The sequence below is a fragment of the Heterodontus francisci genome, chromosome 33 (assembly GCF_036365525.1).
Source record: "Heterodontus francisci isolate sHetFra1 chromosome 33, sHetFra1.hap1, whole genome shotgun sequence".
NCBI lineage: Eukaryota > Metazoa > Chordata > Chondrichthyes > Heterodontiformes > Heterodontidae > Heterodontus > Heterodontus francisci.
In genome coordinates this window covers 41,788,593-41,808,711 of record NC_090403.1, presented here as the reverse complement: position 1 = coordinate 41,808,711, position 20,119 = coordinate 41,788,593, and the positions used below count along the sequence as shown (strand labels likewise).

Genomic DNA, 20,119 nt, shown 5'->3' with positions numbered 1-20,119 from the left:
TCTATCAGAATGAATTGTCCCCAGGTGAAGAATAGAATTATCAGCATGTTCCATTTCCTTGGGGAAAAAAACACTTTTTAATTATTTTTAAAGCTACTGATATCAGAAATAGTTACAACTGCTGGAAATGAATTCCAAGGAAATGATTAAGAAGGCGCTTGTGCGGATGTGCAATTTTACATTTAGAGCCTGTGAGAAGGTCACTTATTGTTTTTTGATTTCCTTTATGGAGTCCAATTTTCCACACAGTCTGATCAGATATCAAATACAAGGTAGGAAAATGAAGTGAAAAACAGAAAGAGCCCATTGGTCTCAATGTTAAATCAGATCATGATACTGCTAACTTCAGTGTTGTGACAAGCAAATGCAAAAGTTCTAAAACCACTGACATATTAGAGTTATAGAGTCACACAGCACAGAAACAGGCCCTTCGGCTCATCATGTCTATTCATTCAGGACATCAGACTTAATGGAGGTTCCCCATCTCATTCCTGCTCCAACATCATTCCTTTCCTTCTGCAATCCTGAAGTTTTTTTTAATGATATGCAGGTCATTATTTAACCACTGCTCCTCTATTTACCTTGTCTTCTATCCCACCTTTCATGCTGTCTTGAACTATAGACTTTGGCCTTTTACTTAGATATTGCCATAAGAAGAAAATAACAGCAGTGACATCATTTTAATAAATGAATGTTAAAATAAAATTGCAGGATCTTATGGTGATAATGGATTGAAGTCCTTTCCAGCAGCTTCCCCATCATCAGACACAGTTTGGATTTAGCGGTTTAAATAAAAACCTTTCATTTCATTTGCCAGGTGTGGGTATGGAGTATTCGCCTGTGTTAAAAGCTACTTGTCATCGTTTTCACGATGACACAAAGTACTCCTTTGCTTACTTTTTCAGCCTCTGTTCTATAAAGATGAAGATCGATTTTTTTTTGGGGGGAGGGGGGTGGTTAGTAGAGTGTACATAGAACATTAACCCCTTCCCCCACAGCATTCTACTGAAACTTATGTGGCAAACCCATAACACCAACCTGGCATAAAGGCACTGTTCCCCATTGCTGTACTGAAGCGGTTGCTTGTGACGACAGGACAAGCTTGGGTTAGAAGTGGGACTCTGTGGCTCCTTTTTAATCTTCAGTGTGGGGCTGTGAAATGCCACTGTTGGAAAAAAAAAATGTCTGTTATAAATTGTCTTTAGAATTCTATTCTCTTAATTCTATATGTTCAGCAGAATTCTGATCGATGTGTGTCAGCATTACCTTAAATGAATGACTTCCAGTAGCTATGGGAACCTTAATGCTGTTGTTATATATCTCAGAAAGGAATAACCGAAAGCCAGCTTCAGCACCAATGAACAATTCAGTTTATTCCTGTCCATATTTAAAACCAGGAGCTGCAAAAAGTGAATATTCACAGATACTCCCTTTAAGACTACAGCCTCCTGATCACAGCTTAGACTGAAATTTTACAACGTACCCTTGTATAAGAAACCAACATTTTTTGGGTGTTACTGTACACTAAAATGTATTTATACAAGAGGAAAAACAAAAAGTTTTGATTAATTGATTATAGTTAATTATAAAGAATGAAATGATTCAGAATCACAATTGACACGGAATATGCATAATTGGTTCAAAATGAATATTTTACAGATCCATTCAAGCAGAGGCCACTGATTCCAAACAGATAGAATATGCTTATTGAGCTGATTATACAGCACTGCATAAAACTGCAAAGTATACATCCCTGGTTTATTAACCAAATAATTGACACGTGTACTGGATAAAAATATCATCTGAGGAATCTGAGCTGGCACATGATGATATGAGACACAGAAAATGGACTAAGCATCTGGGACAATGCTATAATTTGAACATTTAATTACTAGTTTGGAATAATCCAAATGGTATTCAGATGGCACAATTGCGTAGCTCCCTTCTTGTGCCTCTGGCTCAAGGGTGTCAGCTGTGGCTCAGTTGGTAACACTCTTGACTTTGAATTAGAAGGTTCTGGGTTTAAATCCCCCTTCAGAAACTTGATTGCAAAGTTGAGGCTGACTCTCCACTGAAGTACTGAGGGAGTTCTGCACTGTTGGAGATGCCTTTTTTTGGATGAGACATTAAATGAGGTCTTGTCTGCCCTCTCAGATGGATGCAAACAATCCCAAGGCACCATTTTGAATAAGAGTAGGGGAATGTCCCCAGTCTTCTGTCCAATATTTATCTCTCAACCAACATCACTGAAACTGCTCATTATCACATTGCTGTTTGTGGGAACTTGCTGTGTGCAAATTGGCTGTCATGTTTCTTACATTATATCAGTTACATACTTCATTCGTTGTAAACTGCTTTGGGAAATCCTGAGGTTGTGAAAGGTGCTATATAAATGCAAATCTTTCTTTTTCTTTCAAGTCTTGTTTACAGTTTCACCTCGTCAAGATTGGGTTTTTGATTGGGAAATAAAGGAAATCCCTGACTTTTTACACTGACAGTTGCCACGAGTCTCTTTGTGTGCCAGGAGGTAATGATCTGATGCGTGCACTGAGGTTCCCTTTCCAGCTGAATTCAACAGGCAATCCCAATCAACTGCTCATCCCAATCTGCTGCTTCCCAGCTCCAGTGCAAAATTTCTTAGGTCTGTATTCATGATTTTACTGTACTTTTTTTTCAGCAATATGAACACTGGAATAGGTAAAAGTGCTGCCAAATTCAGTTTGGCACCTTATCTTACCCACTTACCATGACTTCAATCTGCAGTGTATTATTAAGGGGATGGAGATTACATTTTGATGTGTTTATACTATGGAACTGCTTCAAGAATTATTCAGTCTTGTAGTACCCTCAGCTGCTGGTGCTGTACAATTTATCCTGTTTACATTACAGGGTAGATTCTACAATACTGACAGCAATAGACAGTCTCACATTCCCATTAACGTTTTGATTTATGACTTGATCTCCTGGTTACATTTCCCACATGAAATCATTTCCACTATGTCACATCTACAGTAAGCTTGCAAGACGACTGTGTTAAACACTGACTCTTAAGAACCTACGAACATTTGTTTGCAGGATTTTACTAACTTTGGAATATGAAATAGGTAAACCAATGAGCTCAAAGGTATGTGTCACTTAACTAAGTTGGCAGACCTCTTGCTTTGGGTTAGACGACTGTGGGTTCTGTCCCCATACCAGGAAATTAAGCTCAGAATCATAAACTGATACTTCAAAACTGAGGGAATGCTGCACTGTCAGAGAATGCTGCACTGTCAGAGGTGCTAACATGCAAATGAGAAGTTAAACTAAGGCCCCGTCTTCCTGTTCTAGTGTTTCTGACAGATGTTAAAGATTCCATGGCATTATTTGATGAACAGCAAAGAGTTCTGCTGGTGTCCTTGTCAAATTTCTGTCCTTAAGCACCAAAAACAGAAAAACTGAGCATTTATTCTCATTGCTGCTTCTGGGATCTGGTTGCTGTACCTAAATAACAGTTACTATTTTAAAGTAACTCACAGTGAAGTTATGAGATACGTGATAAGTTTTGCTTTCAATTACTGAAATGCATAGCATGCAAGTGCTGGTGAAGATGAAGGGGGCTCAAGAATCTGATCCTTTGGCCGCAGGAGGACAAATGGGAAGTGCTGTGGTACAGTTAGGTTTGCACCACACCAGACAGCAGTAGTGTCAAATGGTCATTGGAAATTAGCAATCTGGGTAATTTTCCCAACTGAAGAAGTTTGCAAGCAGCTGTGAGGAGGGACAAATCTAGATGTCATCTGAAGAAAGACAGATGAAAATAATGCGTTAGTGTGCTGAGGATATTGGCTCCCATTTTAATAACAATCACAGCCTTAGTGGATATATTGTATGGTACAGAGGCATTCCGACCATGCTGGTCCCAGATTTGATCATCAGTCTCGATAGAGCTTGCTGATTTCACCTTGAGCAGTGGTAGGGCACTGGAATTGGCTTCAGTACCCCTGTGCTGAGGGGAGGGGGGGTGATTTTGGTGAGGGCAACACCCTGCGCTGCTGATTCCTATCCAGTGACTCCTGTTGAAAAATGCATGATGTTGTTGACATTAGGTGAGAATGGTAGCAAGCTTGGATGTGATGTCCTTCATGGTTCAAAAGGCTTACAGAATTTCACTGCCTAGACTCACAGATGAGCCAAAAGACTTGCAGGTTGATAGGTAAATTGGCCATTATATAAATTGCCCCTAGCATAGGTAGGTGGTAGGGAAATATAGGGACAGGTGGGATGTGGTAGGAATATGGAATTAGTGTAGGATTAGTATAAATGGGTGGTTGATGGTCGGCACAGACTCGGTGGGCCGAAGGGCCTGTTTCAGTGCTGTATCTATAAACTAAACTAATATTCATTTAAGCAATATACCAGGGTGGAATTACTTTCAGGAGAGAAAATGCAATGAAAAAAAAAACAACAAAAAAAAAGATGTTTTACTCATTATCCCAATGTTCTTTCTGATCATCGACCAGTTAGTCAGCTTTGATTAGTAGTGTCAAGTAATAAAATACATTAGTTATCTGATCAGTTACCTGGTAAATGTTAATGTACATGATGTCATGGTTTAATAGGCTGCTCACTTATTTCAAATCTGTTTAATATATTTGTAGCTGATTGATTTGCCTGTCCCTGTTACTCTGCTCAATAAAGAGGAACTATGCATGGCTGGCTCTACAAACCCTATGACTAGGGCTTTGAGAGTTAATAAAAAGAGAGGTAACTATTCCACTTTAGTGCAGAAATGATATTGACTAGTTAGATTTATCATTCGGGTTGTTATTAGAGAGGAAAAGGCTTAAAACCTAATGATAAACAGATGGATTTGCTTCCTCCCAAGGCTCTGCTGTTGGGGTCACACAATAAGCCAGTCAAGAATACACTCAGTATTCCTACTACCGTACACCTCAGAGCACAAGGAAAGCACTGGAGAGCATTTACATCCAGTGTACAATTTCAGCTTCAGTAACATGATTTGGCCAGAACTGCACTTAAACTAGGCTTTAACACAGAGTGAATGCGTACGCTTGGTGATGCTCTCGACTTTAATATCATGGTCTTTCTAGAGTGAAGGATCTTCCAGTTAGAGTTCGCTACCAACCAGGGAAGTACTGGCCAGACAGGTAATTGGGAGAGTCCCTGAATGTCCCTGTGAATGGCTCCATGGTGCTGTATTATCAGTGCCTGCACCCCCCACCCCCACCCTCAGTGAGAATCCTGCACCTTTTTGGGGTGGGGAGGGGGGAAAGCCACTCTGCCCCTGTTAGCAGTGGTGGGACTGTAGGGTGTATGAATTAAAATGGCCTTCCTCATCCATTGCTGTCGCATGATCCCGAGAAGTGAGGCAGCATCAAGGGTAACAATTCACAGTAATCAGATGGATCCCGACCGCCAAAATATTAACTGGCAACTAGATTTGAAATAGACAGTCTCTATAAGGTGCGAGCCATACATAAAAGGAGTAGCAAAAGGCAGGATATCTTGTCGATGAGAGTATGATGCAATACACCTAACATCAAAGCCTATGAAGTGCGAGAGTGAAAGGCTTTTAGTAGCTTGGTGTGCTAATATTTTCACCTTGTTGTGAAGCTCTATTACAGTGAACAATTAATTCAGTTGCTATGTGGTAAATATCCAAAGTATATTTGCAGTATTTATGAAGACTGGGAGAATGATTACATGGATTTGTTTACCTAATGGCTCTAGGAATAACTGCAGCAAACACTGTACTGAATAACACAGACCAGGAAGGCCCCAGGTTTCACCAGCTCAGCTGAGTGATGGTGGGGCCTCTATAATTGTCCTCAGCTTCCTAACAGGACAGGGGGAAAAAATCCACCAGTCCTGATTATTATTCATGAGCCTTGCTGAAATATATATGTTGCAGATGAAGTTAAGATTGATCTTTGGCTGTCCCCCACAAAGTCAAATTGCCAACACAATCTTGGTTCAGACATGAAGCCATAAGCCTTGCTTATACTTCCTGCTAAGCTGTTCATTGTAATAGAGGATAAGGAGCAGTCTCGTGTTCAGCTGATGGTGTAGATTGTGATATGGAACATTATCCACCTGATTTTTTCCTCTCCTATCCTGAAGGTGCTGACTCATGGAGCAGTATATTTCCACAGACCCACTGGACACCCTCCAGCATCTCATCCAAACAATCATTCTTCATATGTGAAGCTAGATATTGAGCCTCATTTGACTGTGTAAGGGGACAGAACACAACCCTGCTTAATCCCATCCTGCCCTGATATCTATGTATAACCACTTTCCACAATGGCCACTGGCAAGAAATGATCAGGAGGAGGAGCACTGGCATATAATTCCCTTCCCTAACCCAGGCTGTTCAGACTACTGTATGCAGTCACATTGGGTGCCATAGCCAGCCAAGCAATAATCACAGGCCTACTGGTTTGAATGCTCAATGCCTTTATCAATTGAGGCATGAGGAAAGGTGTACTTGATTTTTTTAAATTCACCTGTAAACTAATTCTAACTTGTGGCTTATGCAACAAGAGTTTGCAGTCTCTGTACATTGTCATGCAGACCCCCACCTGCCAAGAAAGAGGCATGTTAATTTTGTCATATGAACATTGATTTTAAACTGTTGCTGGAGTGAAGGGCTTGTTTAAAAAAAAAATCACCAGACACTTGGCTGGAAAAACATTTGCATACTAACAGACAGTGCTTGGAGAGACAAAGGACTATTCCCTGCTCCAATTAACCCCCAAATGAATTTTAATCACCAGACATTGAAGGCAAGAAAACGCATTCCAGGCCCTGTTAATATGATACAATCCACAGAGCCAGGACTGGTAAAACCAGCTGGTCATATGACTAACTGGCTAGTCCAGGTTTTTTGAACTAGCCACAGGACAGCTTGATTTCAGAAGGCAGTTGGAACTGGAACCTGGAGCAAGGAAGCCTCTCTTTTTCTCTCTCTTTCTCCCAAGCCAACAGACCCACGAAAGACATGTAAACCTCAAGAGAGAAAATAGTCCGACCTCGAAACAAGTTGAAGCGTGCACTGGGCCCCAACGAATTGCAAGTCTGACCAGCAACCAAAGATGTCACAGCAAACTCAAAGGACAGTAAAATAGAAACCCTCAAATAAAGAAAATAACCTAAATAACCTAAAATAGAAATTGCCTCAAACTTTTCCCCTTTATTCCTTTCTACTTTTCTGTTTCTATCTGCGTGTGTTTATCGTGTATGCATGCTAGCGTGGTCGCGTCGCATATTCGTAGTTGGTAACCGGTTTAGAGTTTAAGATTAATAAACTTTTACCTTTCTTGTTTAAAATCTAAGAAAACCTGTCTGAATTGATTTCTTTGCCTTACAATTGGAGCAGTGAACAAGGATTCACTGAGGGGGAGCTAAAAACACAGTGTTTCTAAAATTAAAGCCTGTTACGGTTAAACCAGGCAAAGGCTGAGAGGGAACCCCTAGACCTTCTCATCTGGTCGTAACAACTTATATTAATTGTTAGTGATGATCGTTAATTGGGGAATAACAGGGTATGGTAGAAAACATTTTCTTACTTTACCCTACAAAGAGATGGTAGAAGATCCCTTCAGTGATGGGTTTCCTATCGTGTATATTTGGAACAGATTTGATGAGGCCCTGTCTGTCCGCTCAAGTTGACGTAAACAATCCTATGGCACTGTTCAAAGAACAAAATAGGAATTCTGCCTCAACCAAGACTACCAAAAACAGATGATCTGGTTAATCATTCACATGCTGTTTGTGGTACATTGTGCGTGCAAAGTGGCTGTTTCCTCTGCTGACATAACTGAACTTCAAAAAATTAATCCGTTGGTTGTGAAGCATTTTAGGACATCTTATGGGTCTGATAAAGGGCTATATAGAATCAGAGAACAGAACCAGAATCAGAACTCTAGAACGGAGAAGGGGGCGATTTTGCCCATGTCTGTGACAGCTCTTTGAAATAAGTGGAAGTTTGATCTTTTCTTTATGAGAGGAGGTGAGAGTGACTGTCCTTGACATCAAGGCAGCCTTTGACTGAGTATGGCATCAAGGAGCCCTAGCAAAACTGGAGTCAGTGGGAATCAGGGGGAAAAATCTCCACTGATTGGAGTCATACCTAGCACAAAGGAAGATGGTAGTGGTTGTTGGAGGTCAATCAACTCAGTCCCAGGACACCACTGCACGAGTTCCTCAGGGTAGTGTCCTAGACCCAACCATCTTCAGCTGCTTCATCAATGACCTTCCCTCCATCTTAAGGTCAGAAGTGGGGATGTTTACTGATGATTGCGCAATGTTCAGCACTATTCATGACTCCTCAGATACTGAAGCAGCCCGTGTCCAGATGCAGCATGACCTGGACAACATCTAGGCTTGGACTGATAAGTGGCGAGTAACATTCGCGCCACACAAATGCAAGGCAATGACCATTTCCAACAAGAAAGAATGTAACCATCTCCCCATGATGTTCAATGGCATTATCATCGCTGAATCCTCCACTATCAACATCCTGGGGGTTACCATTGACCAGAAAGTGAACTGGACCAGTCACATAAATACTGCGCCTACAAGAGCAGGTCAGACTCTGGTTTTCTGTGGCAAGTAACTCACCTCCTGTCTCCCCAGTGCATGTCCACCATCTACAAGGCACAAGTCAGGAGTGTGGTGGAATATTGTCCACATGCCTGGATGGGTGCAGCTCCAACAACACTCAAGAAACTTGACAACATCCAGGACAAAGCAGCCCGCTTGACTGACACCCCATCCACCACCTTCAACATTCACTCCCTTCGTCACCAACACACAGTGGCACCAGTGTGTACCATCTACAAGATGCACTGCAGCAACACACCAAAGCTCCTTAGACAGCACCTTCTAAACCCGCGACCTCTACCACCTGGAAGGTCAAGGGCAGCAGACACATAGGAACACCAGCACCTGCAAGTTCCCCTCCAAGCCACACACCATCCTGACTTGGAACTATATTGCCGTTCCTTCACTGTCACTGGGTCAAAATCCTGGAACTCCCTTCCTCACAGCACTGTTGGTGTACCTACACCCCAAGGATTTCAGCGGTTCAAGAAGGCAGCTCACCACCACCTTCTCAAGTGCAATTAAGGATGGACTATAAATTCTGGCCTAGACAGCGACACCCATATCCCATGAACGAATAAAAGAAAAACTTAACATGTCACCTTGGGATTTCCACTGGTCAGGTGGAAGCATGACTACAGTCACAATTGTTCTCAAGGTACTGTGAAATCATAGAACGCTACAGCACAGAAGGAGGCCATTTGGCCCAATATGCTTGTGCTGGCTCTTTGATAAAGCTATCCAATTAGTCTTATTCTCCTGCTCTTTCCCCATAATTGTACAAATTGTTCTCCTTCAAGTATTTATTTAATTCCCTTTTGAAAGTTATTATTGAATATGTGTCCACCATCCTTTCAGGTCACAAATTCCAGATCATATAAACATGCTGTGTAATAAATTCTCCTCTTCTTGCTTCTGGTTCTTTTGCGATTTAACTCAAATCTGTATCCTTTGGTTTACCAACCCTTCTGCCACCAGAAACAGTTTCTCCTCATGTACTGTAGCAATAGTATTTTGTGTTAAATAATTAAATATTAAACCTACATCAGAATGAAGTCTTTAATTATAAAATTTCATTATTTGATGTTGACTTTCATATATACCTAATTGGATGCATTTTTCCTTTGCCATTTTTTTTCCACCAAGTCCCCAACTCCCTTCATACACTGACCCTTGCTAGCTATGGGTTCATGAATGCCAAGCATGCTGCAATAACTGATTCCAATTGTCCATTAATTACATTGCGTGTCTTGATGGGAAGTGGCAGCAAGCTACTTGACTGGGCAGCATAACAGGTGAGTCTGACCTACCCTCAGCAGGGGTCGATGGACAGCGACCAAGAGAAAAAAGAAATCTATGCTGATTGTTCCCTCTCTAAACCTGACACGCCAAGCCAACCGACTTCCATTGCTGCTGAGATCAGCAATCAAAGAACAGAGGAGAAACCAAACTTGGGACCTTCCTGGTCTGTACAGCTGAGCCACTGAGGGTGCAAACTGAATGCATTTAATGAAATATACATAAAATTAGAATCATTTAATTTGACTTGTAACAGTTGTAATTTGATTGCGTCATTGGTGTAGGAACAAATAAAGACTTTATAAATTCTCTACAAGACAATACTAAGGTGGGATAAACTTTTTTTTAAATGCCTGACATCAAAAGCGATAAGCTGGACATTTCATAAACACCAAGAATTACTTTTCAGAAAGAAAACTTGCAGGATTCTGTACTTTGCAAATTATGAAAAAGTCATATATGCTTTTTAGGTCTCTTCTGATGTTTGGTAAATCTAGTGCTCAGGGAGGAACTGAGCCACATAGATCAGGAAGGGCTCAGGTCTGAACCTGCCAAGTTAGCTACTCTTATCTAGGATGTTGATAAGGGCACTGTAGTTGTCCTTAGTGCCCCTTGGACAGGAAGGGGAATACATATCTGCAGGAGTTAATGTTGAATGAGGATGGGAGTGAGCTTGGCTGTGGTGTCCATAATGTGAAATAGTATGCCAGCACAGTCTAAATCCTCATATAAAGAATGGGCAACTGAGAAAAGTGTATTGCTGGATCCCACGGAACTGTACTCCAGCTTGATCCAAAATCTTCAAGAGATGAAGGGAAACATTTGGAGGGAGAAAGAAATAAATAGCAACTAATTTGTATTCCAATTCCTTTGACAGGCAGGTTAAGTGGGCCCTAGAAGTAGTGTATTAAATCCTTCTACAGGGTTTTATCAGAAACAAAAACATTTACAAATGAGTCTGGATAAGCATCAAACCTGACCCGAGATTGCCCACTGCATTAAAACCTCTTAAACAAGCTCATTTCTTTCCAGGTTAGTTATGACTTTACAGAGATTGGACAGTATTGACATAGTAGTTTTCCCATTTAATATGGCATTGTACTCACTATAAAACTCCAATGTCAATGTAATTTCTGATTAAAGAGTGATGTTTCAATCCCTTGTGTGCATACACAATATGAATTGGATGGATAATGCTTTCATCATGCTTGATGATTAGCTTCATCCTTACTTTCAAATGGCTACCTATGCCACATTTTGTGAGTGGGTGCAGAAATGCTACTGTAATAAAGGGTTAGCTGCCTGAAATTACATGACTTATAAAAGTGACTGAGAATATTGGACTTATTTTTAGCAGCTGGGGGCTGTCAGAAATAATTTGTCTTCAGCGAACTAAGAAAGGAACGTTGTGTTGTAAACTGGTTGTCGCTCTCTCTCTCTGCAGCACCTCATACCTTTAACCAGTTCCCTGCTGGATCTCAGGCATTTGTTTTTCTTTCTTGTCATTTGCTGATGTAGAGCTATTTTTCAACACATTCCAACATGATCAAACCTGACCAGTGCAAAGCTTGCCATCTGATAGGCAATCCTTCTCATCTCTAGACATCAATCTCTCTCTTATCTGTAAATTGATAGAACAGTGCTCTCATTGCTTCTTTGAAAGTTTCTTTGTTCTTGCTCCCAAGCCCCAAATATGATGCTTTCCCGTCTTTTCCATCTCCTGCATCATCTCCTCTGCCGATTTCAAATCTCACTCCACTGTTTCCTAATTGCATTCTTTTTCTCTCCCACCCCCAGATCTTAAAACTGTGGAGCTCCTTGCCTTCTTCGATCTTCCTAAAACCAACAGCTTTTAAAGATCAAGCGTGGCAACACTTAACCACACTCCCTGATTTATAAAGTCATCGTTCCTATTCTTTTCAAACTTCCTGCACTTTGTTCCTACACCTTAATTTCACAATAATTTATAAAAAGGCTTACTCAACAATAAGTGACACTCATATAACACCTTGAATATAATGACATACCCAAGGTGCTTTAGAGACAAAACTGGAATCCAAGCAGTATTGAGAGAAGAAGGGTTAGGGGAGGCGACTGAAGGCATGTGCAAGAGGACCAGGCTTCTTGAGCAGGCTTCTAAAAAAGGGAAGAGAGGTAACAAGGTGAAGGGATGAAACAGCTTGGGACAGATACTCCAGAGTTTGAGGGTAAGTAGGCTAAAGGCTCTGACTGAGTGTGGAGTCCAAAGCGGAGGAAGGGGAGGGGATGCAGAGAAGGATACAAAGGTGACCAGAGTTGGATGAGCAGAGCGTATGTGTTGGCACAAAGGGCTGGAGGAGGATAGAGAGGTAGGGAGATGACATTGTAATAAATGGGAATTGATAATGCAGAGAGGTCAATTGAAACCACTGAGTCAGTCATACAGAGAATATCTCTGACTTGATGCATGATCATAAGTGGGCTATGACTCTTTATTAATACAGATTTCAATGTTGACACAAGAATAAGATAGAAGACACATGCTGCATTTTCAACTGATGTAGTGATTTCCCAATTGGTCTCTAAATTCCCAGCTTAAAGTAAATTGTGTTAGGTGCATCACCAATTTTCCACCATCTTCTCACACTCAACAGAGTCACTGAGAATGCCTGCTGTAACCTATAATTAACTCATTTGAAAAATACTGGTCGATAATTGCACTAATTAGGTGGTTAGCCCTTTACTTCATCACTCATCTCTCACAAGGACAATTTAAAGTCATGTACTTCAATGCTGTTGATTAATGTTTAATGTGGTGTTAAGTTGTCCCATTTAGACAAGCAATTAATAAGCTTTCTTAAAAAGCAGCCATTCATCTAATGTTAAAATGTATATTGGTTGCAAAACTGCACCCTTCAATGAAAAAGACTCATTAAAAACTTAAGTGAAAAGTAAATAGAATTAAATCAGATGACGGGGAGCAGGAGCTGAAGTTTCATAGCCACAGTTGGCAGGAAGTGATTAACAAGTTGCCAAGTTTATTGGTATTAAAAGTTTTTTTAAAAAGCTGCAAAAGTTGGCAGGGTGAAGTAAAAGCAAAGAATACTGCAAATATGCAGCTGGCCTGTCTGCATCTATAAAGAGAAAGAGAACACACTGTCGGGCCTGCAAGATAAAATATAAGTCAACACTTTAGCAGAAGCTTCCTTTCCCCCCTTCCTTTTTTTTTACACCCAATTGTTATTGAAATGTTTATTTCTCTCTCATTTTTCAGTTCTGACAAAGGGTTACACTCAAAATAATGTCTTTCATTTTACAGATGCTGACAACCCTGCTCCATTGTTTTGTAACTTTTTCTCTTTTAATCATTTGAATGATTAGGCTGATATCAATTCACTTAATTCCAGCGATAAAACAGAATGAAACCGGACGGACCACCCGGCATCGACCCCGGCACCGGGAATGACAACGGCAAACCCAGCCCTGTCGACCCTGCAAATGCCTCCTGAATACCATCTGGGGGCTTGCGCTAAAGTTTGGACAGCTGTCCCACAGACTAGTCAAGCAACAGCCTGACACAGTCATACTCACGGAATCATACCTTACAATGTCCCAGACACTGCCATCACCATCCCTGGGTATGTCCTGTCCCACCGGCAGGACAGACCCAGCAGAGGTGGCGGCACAGTGGTATACAGGCGGGTCGGAGTTGCCCTGGGAGTCCTCAACATCGACTCCGGACCCCATGAAGTCTCATGACATCAGGTCAAACATGGGCAAGGAAACTTCCTGCTGATTACTACCTACCGCCCTCCCTCAGCTGATGAATTAATACTCCTCCATGTTGATCACCACTTGCAGGAAGCACTGAGGGTGGCAAGGGCATAGAATGTACTCTGGGTGGGGGACTTCAATGTCCATCACCAAGAGTGGCTCGGTAGCACCACTAGTGACCGAGCCCTGAAGGACATAGCTGCTAGACTGGGTATGTGGCAGGTGGTGAGGGAACCAACAAGAGGGAAAAATATATTTGACCTCGTCCTCAACAATCTGCCTGCTGCAGATGCATCTTTCCATGACAGTATTGGTAGTAGTGACCACCACACAGTCCTTGTGGAGACGAAGTCCTGCCTTCACATCGAGGATATCCTCCATCATGTTGTGTGCCACTACCACCGTGCTAAATGGGATTGACTTCAAACAGATCTAGAAATGCAAAACTGGGCATCCATGAGGCGCTGTGGACCATCAGCAGCAGCAGAATTGTACTCAACCACAATCTGTAAGCTCATGGCCCAGCATATTCCCCATTCTACCATTACCATCAGGCCAGGAGACCAACCCTGGTTCAATGAAGAGTGCAGGAGAGCATGCCAGGAGCAGCACCAACAAGGTGGCAACCTGGTGAAGCTACAACACAGGACTATCTGCATGCCAAACTGCGGAAGCAGCATGCGATAGGCAGAGCTAAGCGATTCCATAACCATTGGGTCAGATCTAAGCTCTGCAGTCCTGTCGCATCCAGTTGTGAATAGTGGTGGACAATTAAACAACTAACTGGAGGAAGTGGCTCCACAAATATCCCCATCCTCAATGATGGGGGAGCCCAGTACATCAGTGCGAAAGATAAGGCTGAAGCATTTGCAACGATCTTCAGCCAGAAGTGCTGAGTTGATGATCCATCTCAGCCTCCTCCTGAAGTCCCCAGCATCACAGATGCCAGACTTCAGCCAATTCAATTCACTCCGCGTGATATCAAGAAACAACTGAAGACACTGGATACTGCAAAGGCTATAGGCCCTGACAATATACTGGCAATAGTAATGAAGACCTGTGCTCCAGAACTTGCCGCGCCCCTAGCCAAGCTGTTCCAGTACAGCTACAACACTGGCATCTACCCGGCAATGTGGAAAGTTGCCCAGGTATGTCCTGTACGCAAAAATCAGGACAAGTCCAACCCAGACAACGAAAGCCTCATCAGTTTACTCTCAATCATCAGTAAAGTAACGGAAGGTGTCATCGACAGTGCTGTCAAGCGGCACTTGCTTAGCAATAACCTGCTCAGTTTGGGTTCCTCCAGGGCCACTCAATTCCTGACCTCATTACAGTCTTGGTTCAAACATGGACAGAAGAGCTGAACTCAAGAGGTGAGGTGAGAGTGACTGCCCTTGACATCAAGGCAGCATTTGACCGAGTATGGCATCAAAGAACCCGAGCAAAACTGGAGTCAATGGGAATCAGGGGGAAAACTCTCTGCTGGTTGGAGTCATACCTAGCACAAAGGAAGATGGCTGTGGTTGTTGGAGGTCAATCATCTGAGCTCTAGGACATCACTGCAGGAGTTTCTCAGGGTAGTGACCTAGGCCCACCCATCTTCAGCTGCTTCATCAATAACCTTCCTTCAATCATAAGGTCAGAAGTGGGGATGTTCGCTGATGATTGCACAATGTTCAGCACCATTAGCGACTCCTCAGATACTGAAGCAGTCCATGTAGAAATGCAGCAAGACCTGGACAATATCCAGGCTTGGGCTGATAAGTGGCAAGTAACATTCATGCCACACAAATGCCAGGCAATGACCATCTCCAACAAGAGAGAATCTAACCATCTCCTCTTGACATTCAATGGCATTACGATCGCTGGATCCCTCACTATCAACATCCTAGGGGCGACCATTGACCAGAAACTGAACTGGAGTAGCCATATAAATACCGTGGCTACAAGAGCAGGTCAGAGGCTAGGAATCCTGCGGCGAGTAACTCACCTCCTGACTCCCCAAAGCCTGTCCACCATCGACAAGGCACAAGTCAGGAGTGTGACGGAATTCTCTCCACTTGCCTGGATGGGTGCAGCTCCAAAAACACTCAAGATGCTCGACACCAACCAGGACAAAGCAACCCGCTTAATTGGCACCCCATCCACAAACATTCACTCCCTCCACCACCGACGTACAGTGGCAGCACTGTGTACCATCTACAAGATGCACTGCAGCAACGCACCAAGGCTCCTTAGACAGCACCTTCCAAACCCGTGACCTCTACCAACTAGCAGGGCAAGGGCAGCAAATGCATGGGAACACCACCACCTGCAAGTTCCCCTTCAAGTCACACATCATCCTGACTTGGAACTATATCGCCATTCCTTCACTGTTGCTGGATCAAAATCCTGGAGCTCTCTTCCTAAAAGCACTGTGTATCTACCCCACATGGACTGCAGCGGTTCAAGAAGGCAGCTCACCACCACCTTCTCAAGGGCAATTAGGGATGGGCAATAAATGCTGGCTTAGGCAGCAACAACCACATCCCATGAAACAAATAAAAAAAAAATTCCAGCAATGTTAAATTGAAATTGCCATTTAGTTGTAACGTAATTAAAAATACAATGATGCACAGAACAGCAGCCCTTGTGTAGCAGAAATAGGCTTTAGGGCAAACTGAACAAACTACATCCACCCCTTCTTATTAGGGACAGGCAATATTGCCAGCAATACCCACATCCCATGAACAAATAAAACACACCCAAACAAATGCGTTTTAGATAATGTTGGTTGGTTGGCCCAAAAGAATCACCCTTTTTGTGCAGGTATGCAATGACTTAAGCATGACTCTTGGGGGTATTTATTTATTTAGAGATACAGCACTGAAACAGGCCCTTCGGCCCAGCGAGTCTGTGCCGACCATCAGCCACCCATTTATACTAATTCTACACTAATCCCATATTCCTACCACATCCCCACCTGTTCCTATATTCCCCTACCACCTACCTATACTAGGGGCAATTTATAATGGCCAATTTACTTATCAACCTGCATGTCTTCTGGTGGTGGGAGGAAACCAAGCACCCGGCGAAAACCCACGCAGACATAGGGAGAACTTGCAAACTCCACACAGGCAGTACCCAGAATTGAACCCGGGTCGCTGGAGCTGTGAGGCTGCGGTGCTAACCACAACCAAATAAAAGGTTTTACCTGCACTGCTAAATATTAACCTTAAAAAAGGAGCCAAAATCCTTAGAAAGGAAAGCTTCTGGGAAGCTACGTGCCCCAAAAGATTGCAAATTCCAGTTACAATATTGTACTGACCAACAGCATTTATTGTACTGTGCTTCACATTCGACTTCTTTTTTTCTTTCTTTTGGGCCTCCTTATCTCGAGAGACAATGGATACGCGCCTGGAGGTGGTCAGTGGTTTGTGAAGCAGCACCTGGAGTGGCTATAAAGGCCAATTCTAGAGTGACAGGCTCTTCCACAGGTGCTGCAGAGAAATTTGTTTGTCGGGGCTGTTGCACAGTTGGCTCTCCCCTTGCGCCTCTGTTTTTTTTCCTGCCAACTACTAAGTCTCTTCAACTTGCCACATTTTAGCCCTGTCTTTATGGCTGCCCGCCAGCTCTGGTGAACGCTGGCAACTGACTCCCACGACTTGTGATCAATGTCACAGGACTTCATGTCACGTTTGCAGACGTCTTTAAAGCGGAGACATGCCGGCTGGTGGGTCTGATACCAGTGGCGAGCTTGCTGTACAATGTGTCTTTGGGGATCCTGCCATCTTCCATGCGGCTCACATGGCCAAGCCATCTCAAGCGCCGCTGACTCAGTAGTGTGTACAAGCTGGGGTTGTTGGCCACCTCGAGGACTTCTGTGTTGGAGGTACGGTCCTGCCACTTGATGCCAAGTATTCTCCGGAGGCAGCGAAGATGGAATGAATTGAGACGTCGCTCTTGGCTGACATATGTTGTCCAGGCCTCGCTGCCATAGAGCAAGGTACTGAGGACACAGGCCTGATACACTCGGACTTTTGTGTTCCGTGTCAGTGCGCTATTTTCCCACACTCTCTTGGCCAGTCTGGACATAGCAGTGGAAGCCTTTCCCATGCGCTTGTTGATTTCTGCATCTAGAGACAGGTTACCGGTGATAGATTAGCCTAGGTAGGTGAACTCTTGAACCACATCCAGAGCGTGGTCGCCAATATTGATGGATGGAGCATTTCTGACATCCTGCCCCATGATGTTCGTTTTCTTGAGGCTGATGGTTAGGCCAAATTCATTGCAGGCAGCCGCAAACCTGTCGATGAGACTCTGCAGGCACTCTTCAGTGTGAGATGTTAAAGCAGCATCGTCAGCAAAGAGGAGTTCCCTGATGAGGACTTTCCGTACTTTGGACTTCGCTCTAAGACGGGCAAGGTTGAACAACCTGCCCCCTGATCTTGTGTAGAGGAAAATTCCTTCTTCAGAGGACTTGAACGCATGTGAAAGCAGCAAGGAGAAGAAAATCCCAAAAAGTGTGGGTGCGAGAACATTCGACTGAAGGCTTAATAAAGGTACCACCTGTGACTGTGATAATAGAATATTGGCGTCTTTAAAAAAAAATCAGGATGTGCAACATGCTAAGTTATAGGGGCTTGTAACTGAATTTAATGCATAATTAATTGCAACATTGTAAGTATATACCAATACAGGATATAAAGTGGAAGCTCTTTTCCCCCCTTCAAGAATATCTTTAGAAACAACCGTGTAATGTAAAGGTGAAACTCTTGACAAGCAAAGTCAGCAAAACTCCACAAGCAGGGGTTTTGGTCTACGCCTCTAATGAAAGGTATTGACAAGGGAAAAATTAAATTGGCGAAGTTAAAGGGAGGAACTTAGTGGATTTAATACTAGTGAAAAAATTATAAATAGAGAAAATAATGGGGCTAAAGATAGACAAATTTTCAGGACCCAATGGTTTCTACCTCAGGGTGGTTAAAAAAAAGTGAGGAAATTACAGATGCGTTCGTTACAATTTTCCAAAGCTCTCTAGATTCAGGAATTATGCCTTTGTATTGGAAAATTGCAAATTTGGCTCCATTATTTAAGATTGGAGATTTAGAAAAAGAAAACTGTAAACCTGTCAGTTTAGCATCAGTTGTGGGGAAGTTACTGGAATCTATCATCTGAGACAGAATGGCTGAGCATAAATAAAAGCAAAATACTGCGGATGCTGGAAATTTGCAATAAAAACAAGAAACGCTGGAAATACTCAGCAGGTCTGGCAGCATCCGTGGAGAGAGAAGCAGAGTTAACATTTCAGGTCAGTGACCCTTCTTCAGAATGGCTGAGCATTTGGGCAAGTATTAGCTGATCAAACCACACACATATAAACAACAACTTGCTTGTCTAACGCACTCATAAAGAGACATTACAAAGCGCTCCATAAGGTTCTGGATACTAAACAGGAGGGAGAAAGGGAAGAGGATGAGGAGCTGGCAAAAGCAAATTTGAAGAGTAGGGCTTTAAAAAGACTTCTGAAGAGAGAGAGGGAGAGGGGAAATACATGGTAGCAATGCTAAGGGATGGCCATGTGAGCTGCATGGAAGATGGCAGGATCCCCAAGGATGCATTGTACAGCGAGCTCGTCACTGGTATCAGACCCACCAGCTGTTCATGTCTCCGCTTTAAAGATGTCTGCAAACGCGACATGAGGTCTTGTGACATTGACCACAAGTCGTGGGAGTCAGTTGCCACTGATTGCCAGAGCTGGCGGAAAGCCATAAAGGCGGGGCTAAAGAGTGGCGAGTCAAAGAGACTTAGCAGTTCATAATCATAGAGAGATACAGCACTGAAACAGGCCCTTCGGCCCACCGAGTCTGTGCTGACCATCAACCACCCATTTATACTAATCCTACATTAATCCCATATTCCCTACCATATCCCCACAATTCTCCTACCACCTACCTACACTAGGAGCAATTTACAATGGCCAATTTACCTATCAACCTGCAAGTCTTTGGCTGTGGGAGGAAACTGGAGCACCTGGCAGAAACCCACGCAGTCACAGGGAGAACTTGCAAACTCTGCACAGGCAGTACCCAGAACCTAACCCAGGTCACTGGAGCTGTGAGGCTGCAGTGCTAACCACTGTGCCAATGTGCCGTTGGCAAGAAAAAAGACTGAAGTGCAAGGAGAGAGCCAATTGTGTAACAGCCGCGACAACCAATTTTATCTGCAGCACCTGTGGAAGATCTTTCACTCTAGAATTGGCCTTTATAGCCACTCCAGGCGCTGCTCCACAAACCACTGACCACCTTTAGGTGCTTACCCATTGTCTCTCGAGACATAGAGGCCAAAGAATGCTAAGGGAGGTTAGAGGGTGGGGGCACAATGGCTGGAGCAGTGATTAATGATGGATTGAAACTTGAAAATTGCAGTGTTTTAGCTTCAGCTCTTTAAACTTCATAGTCTGAAGTACTAAAAGAAGAAG

At 43.0% G+C, this 20,119-nt stretch overlaps 1 protein-coding gene across 2 annotated transcripts in view; it reads right to left on the bottom strand.

The window, feature by feature from the left end:
* etv4 (ETS variant transcription factor 4) overlaps nt 1-20,119 on the bottom strand; it is a 103,505-nt gene that overhangs the window by 51,156 nt on the left and 32,230 nt on the right. For both annotated transcript variants that reach the window (XM_068013355.1, XM_068013356.1), the window contains exon 6: nt 1,039-1,165. In XM_068013355.1, the coding sequence (XP_067869456.1) occupies nt 1,039-1,165 (127 nt within the window). The remainder of the gene's footprint in view (nt 1-1,038; nt 1,166-20,119) is intronic.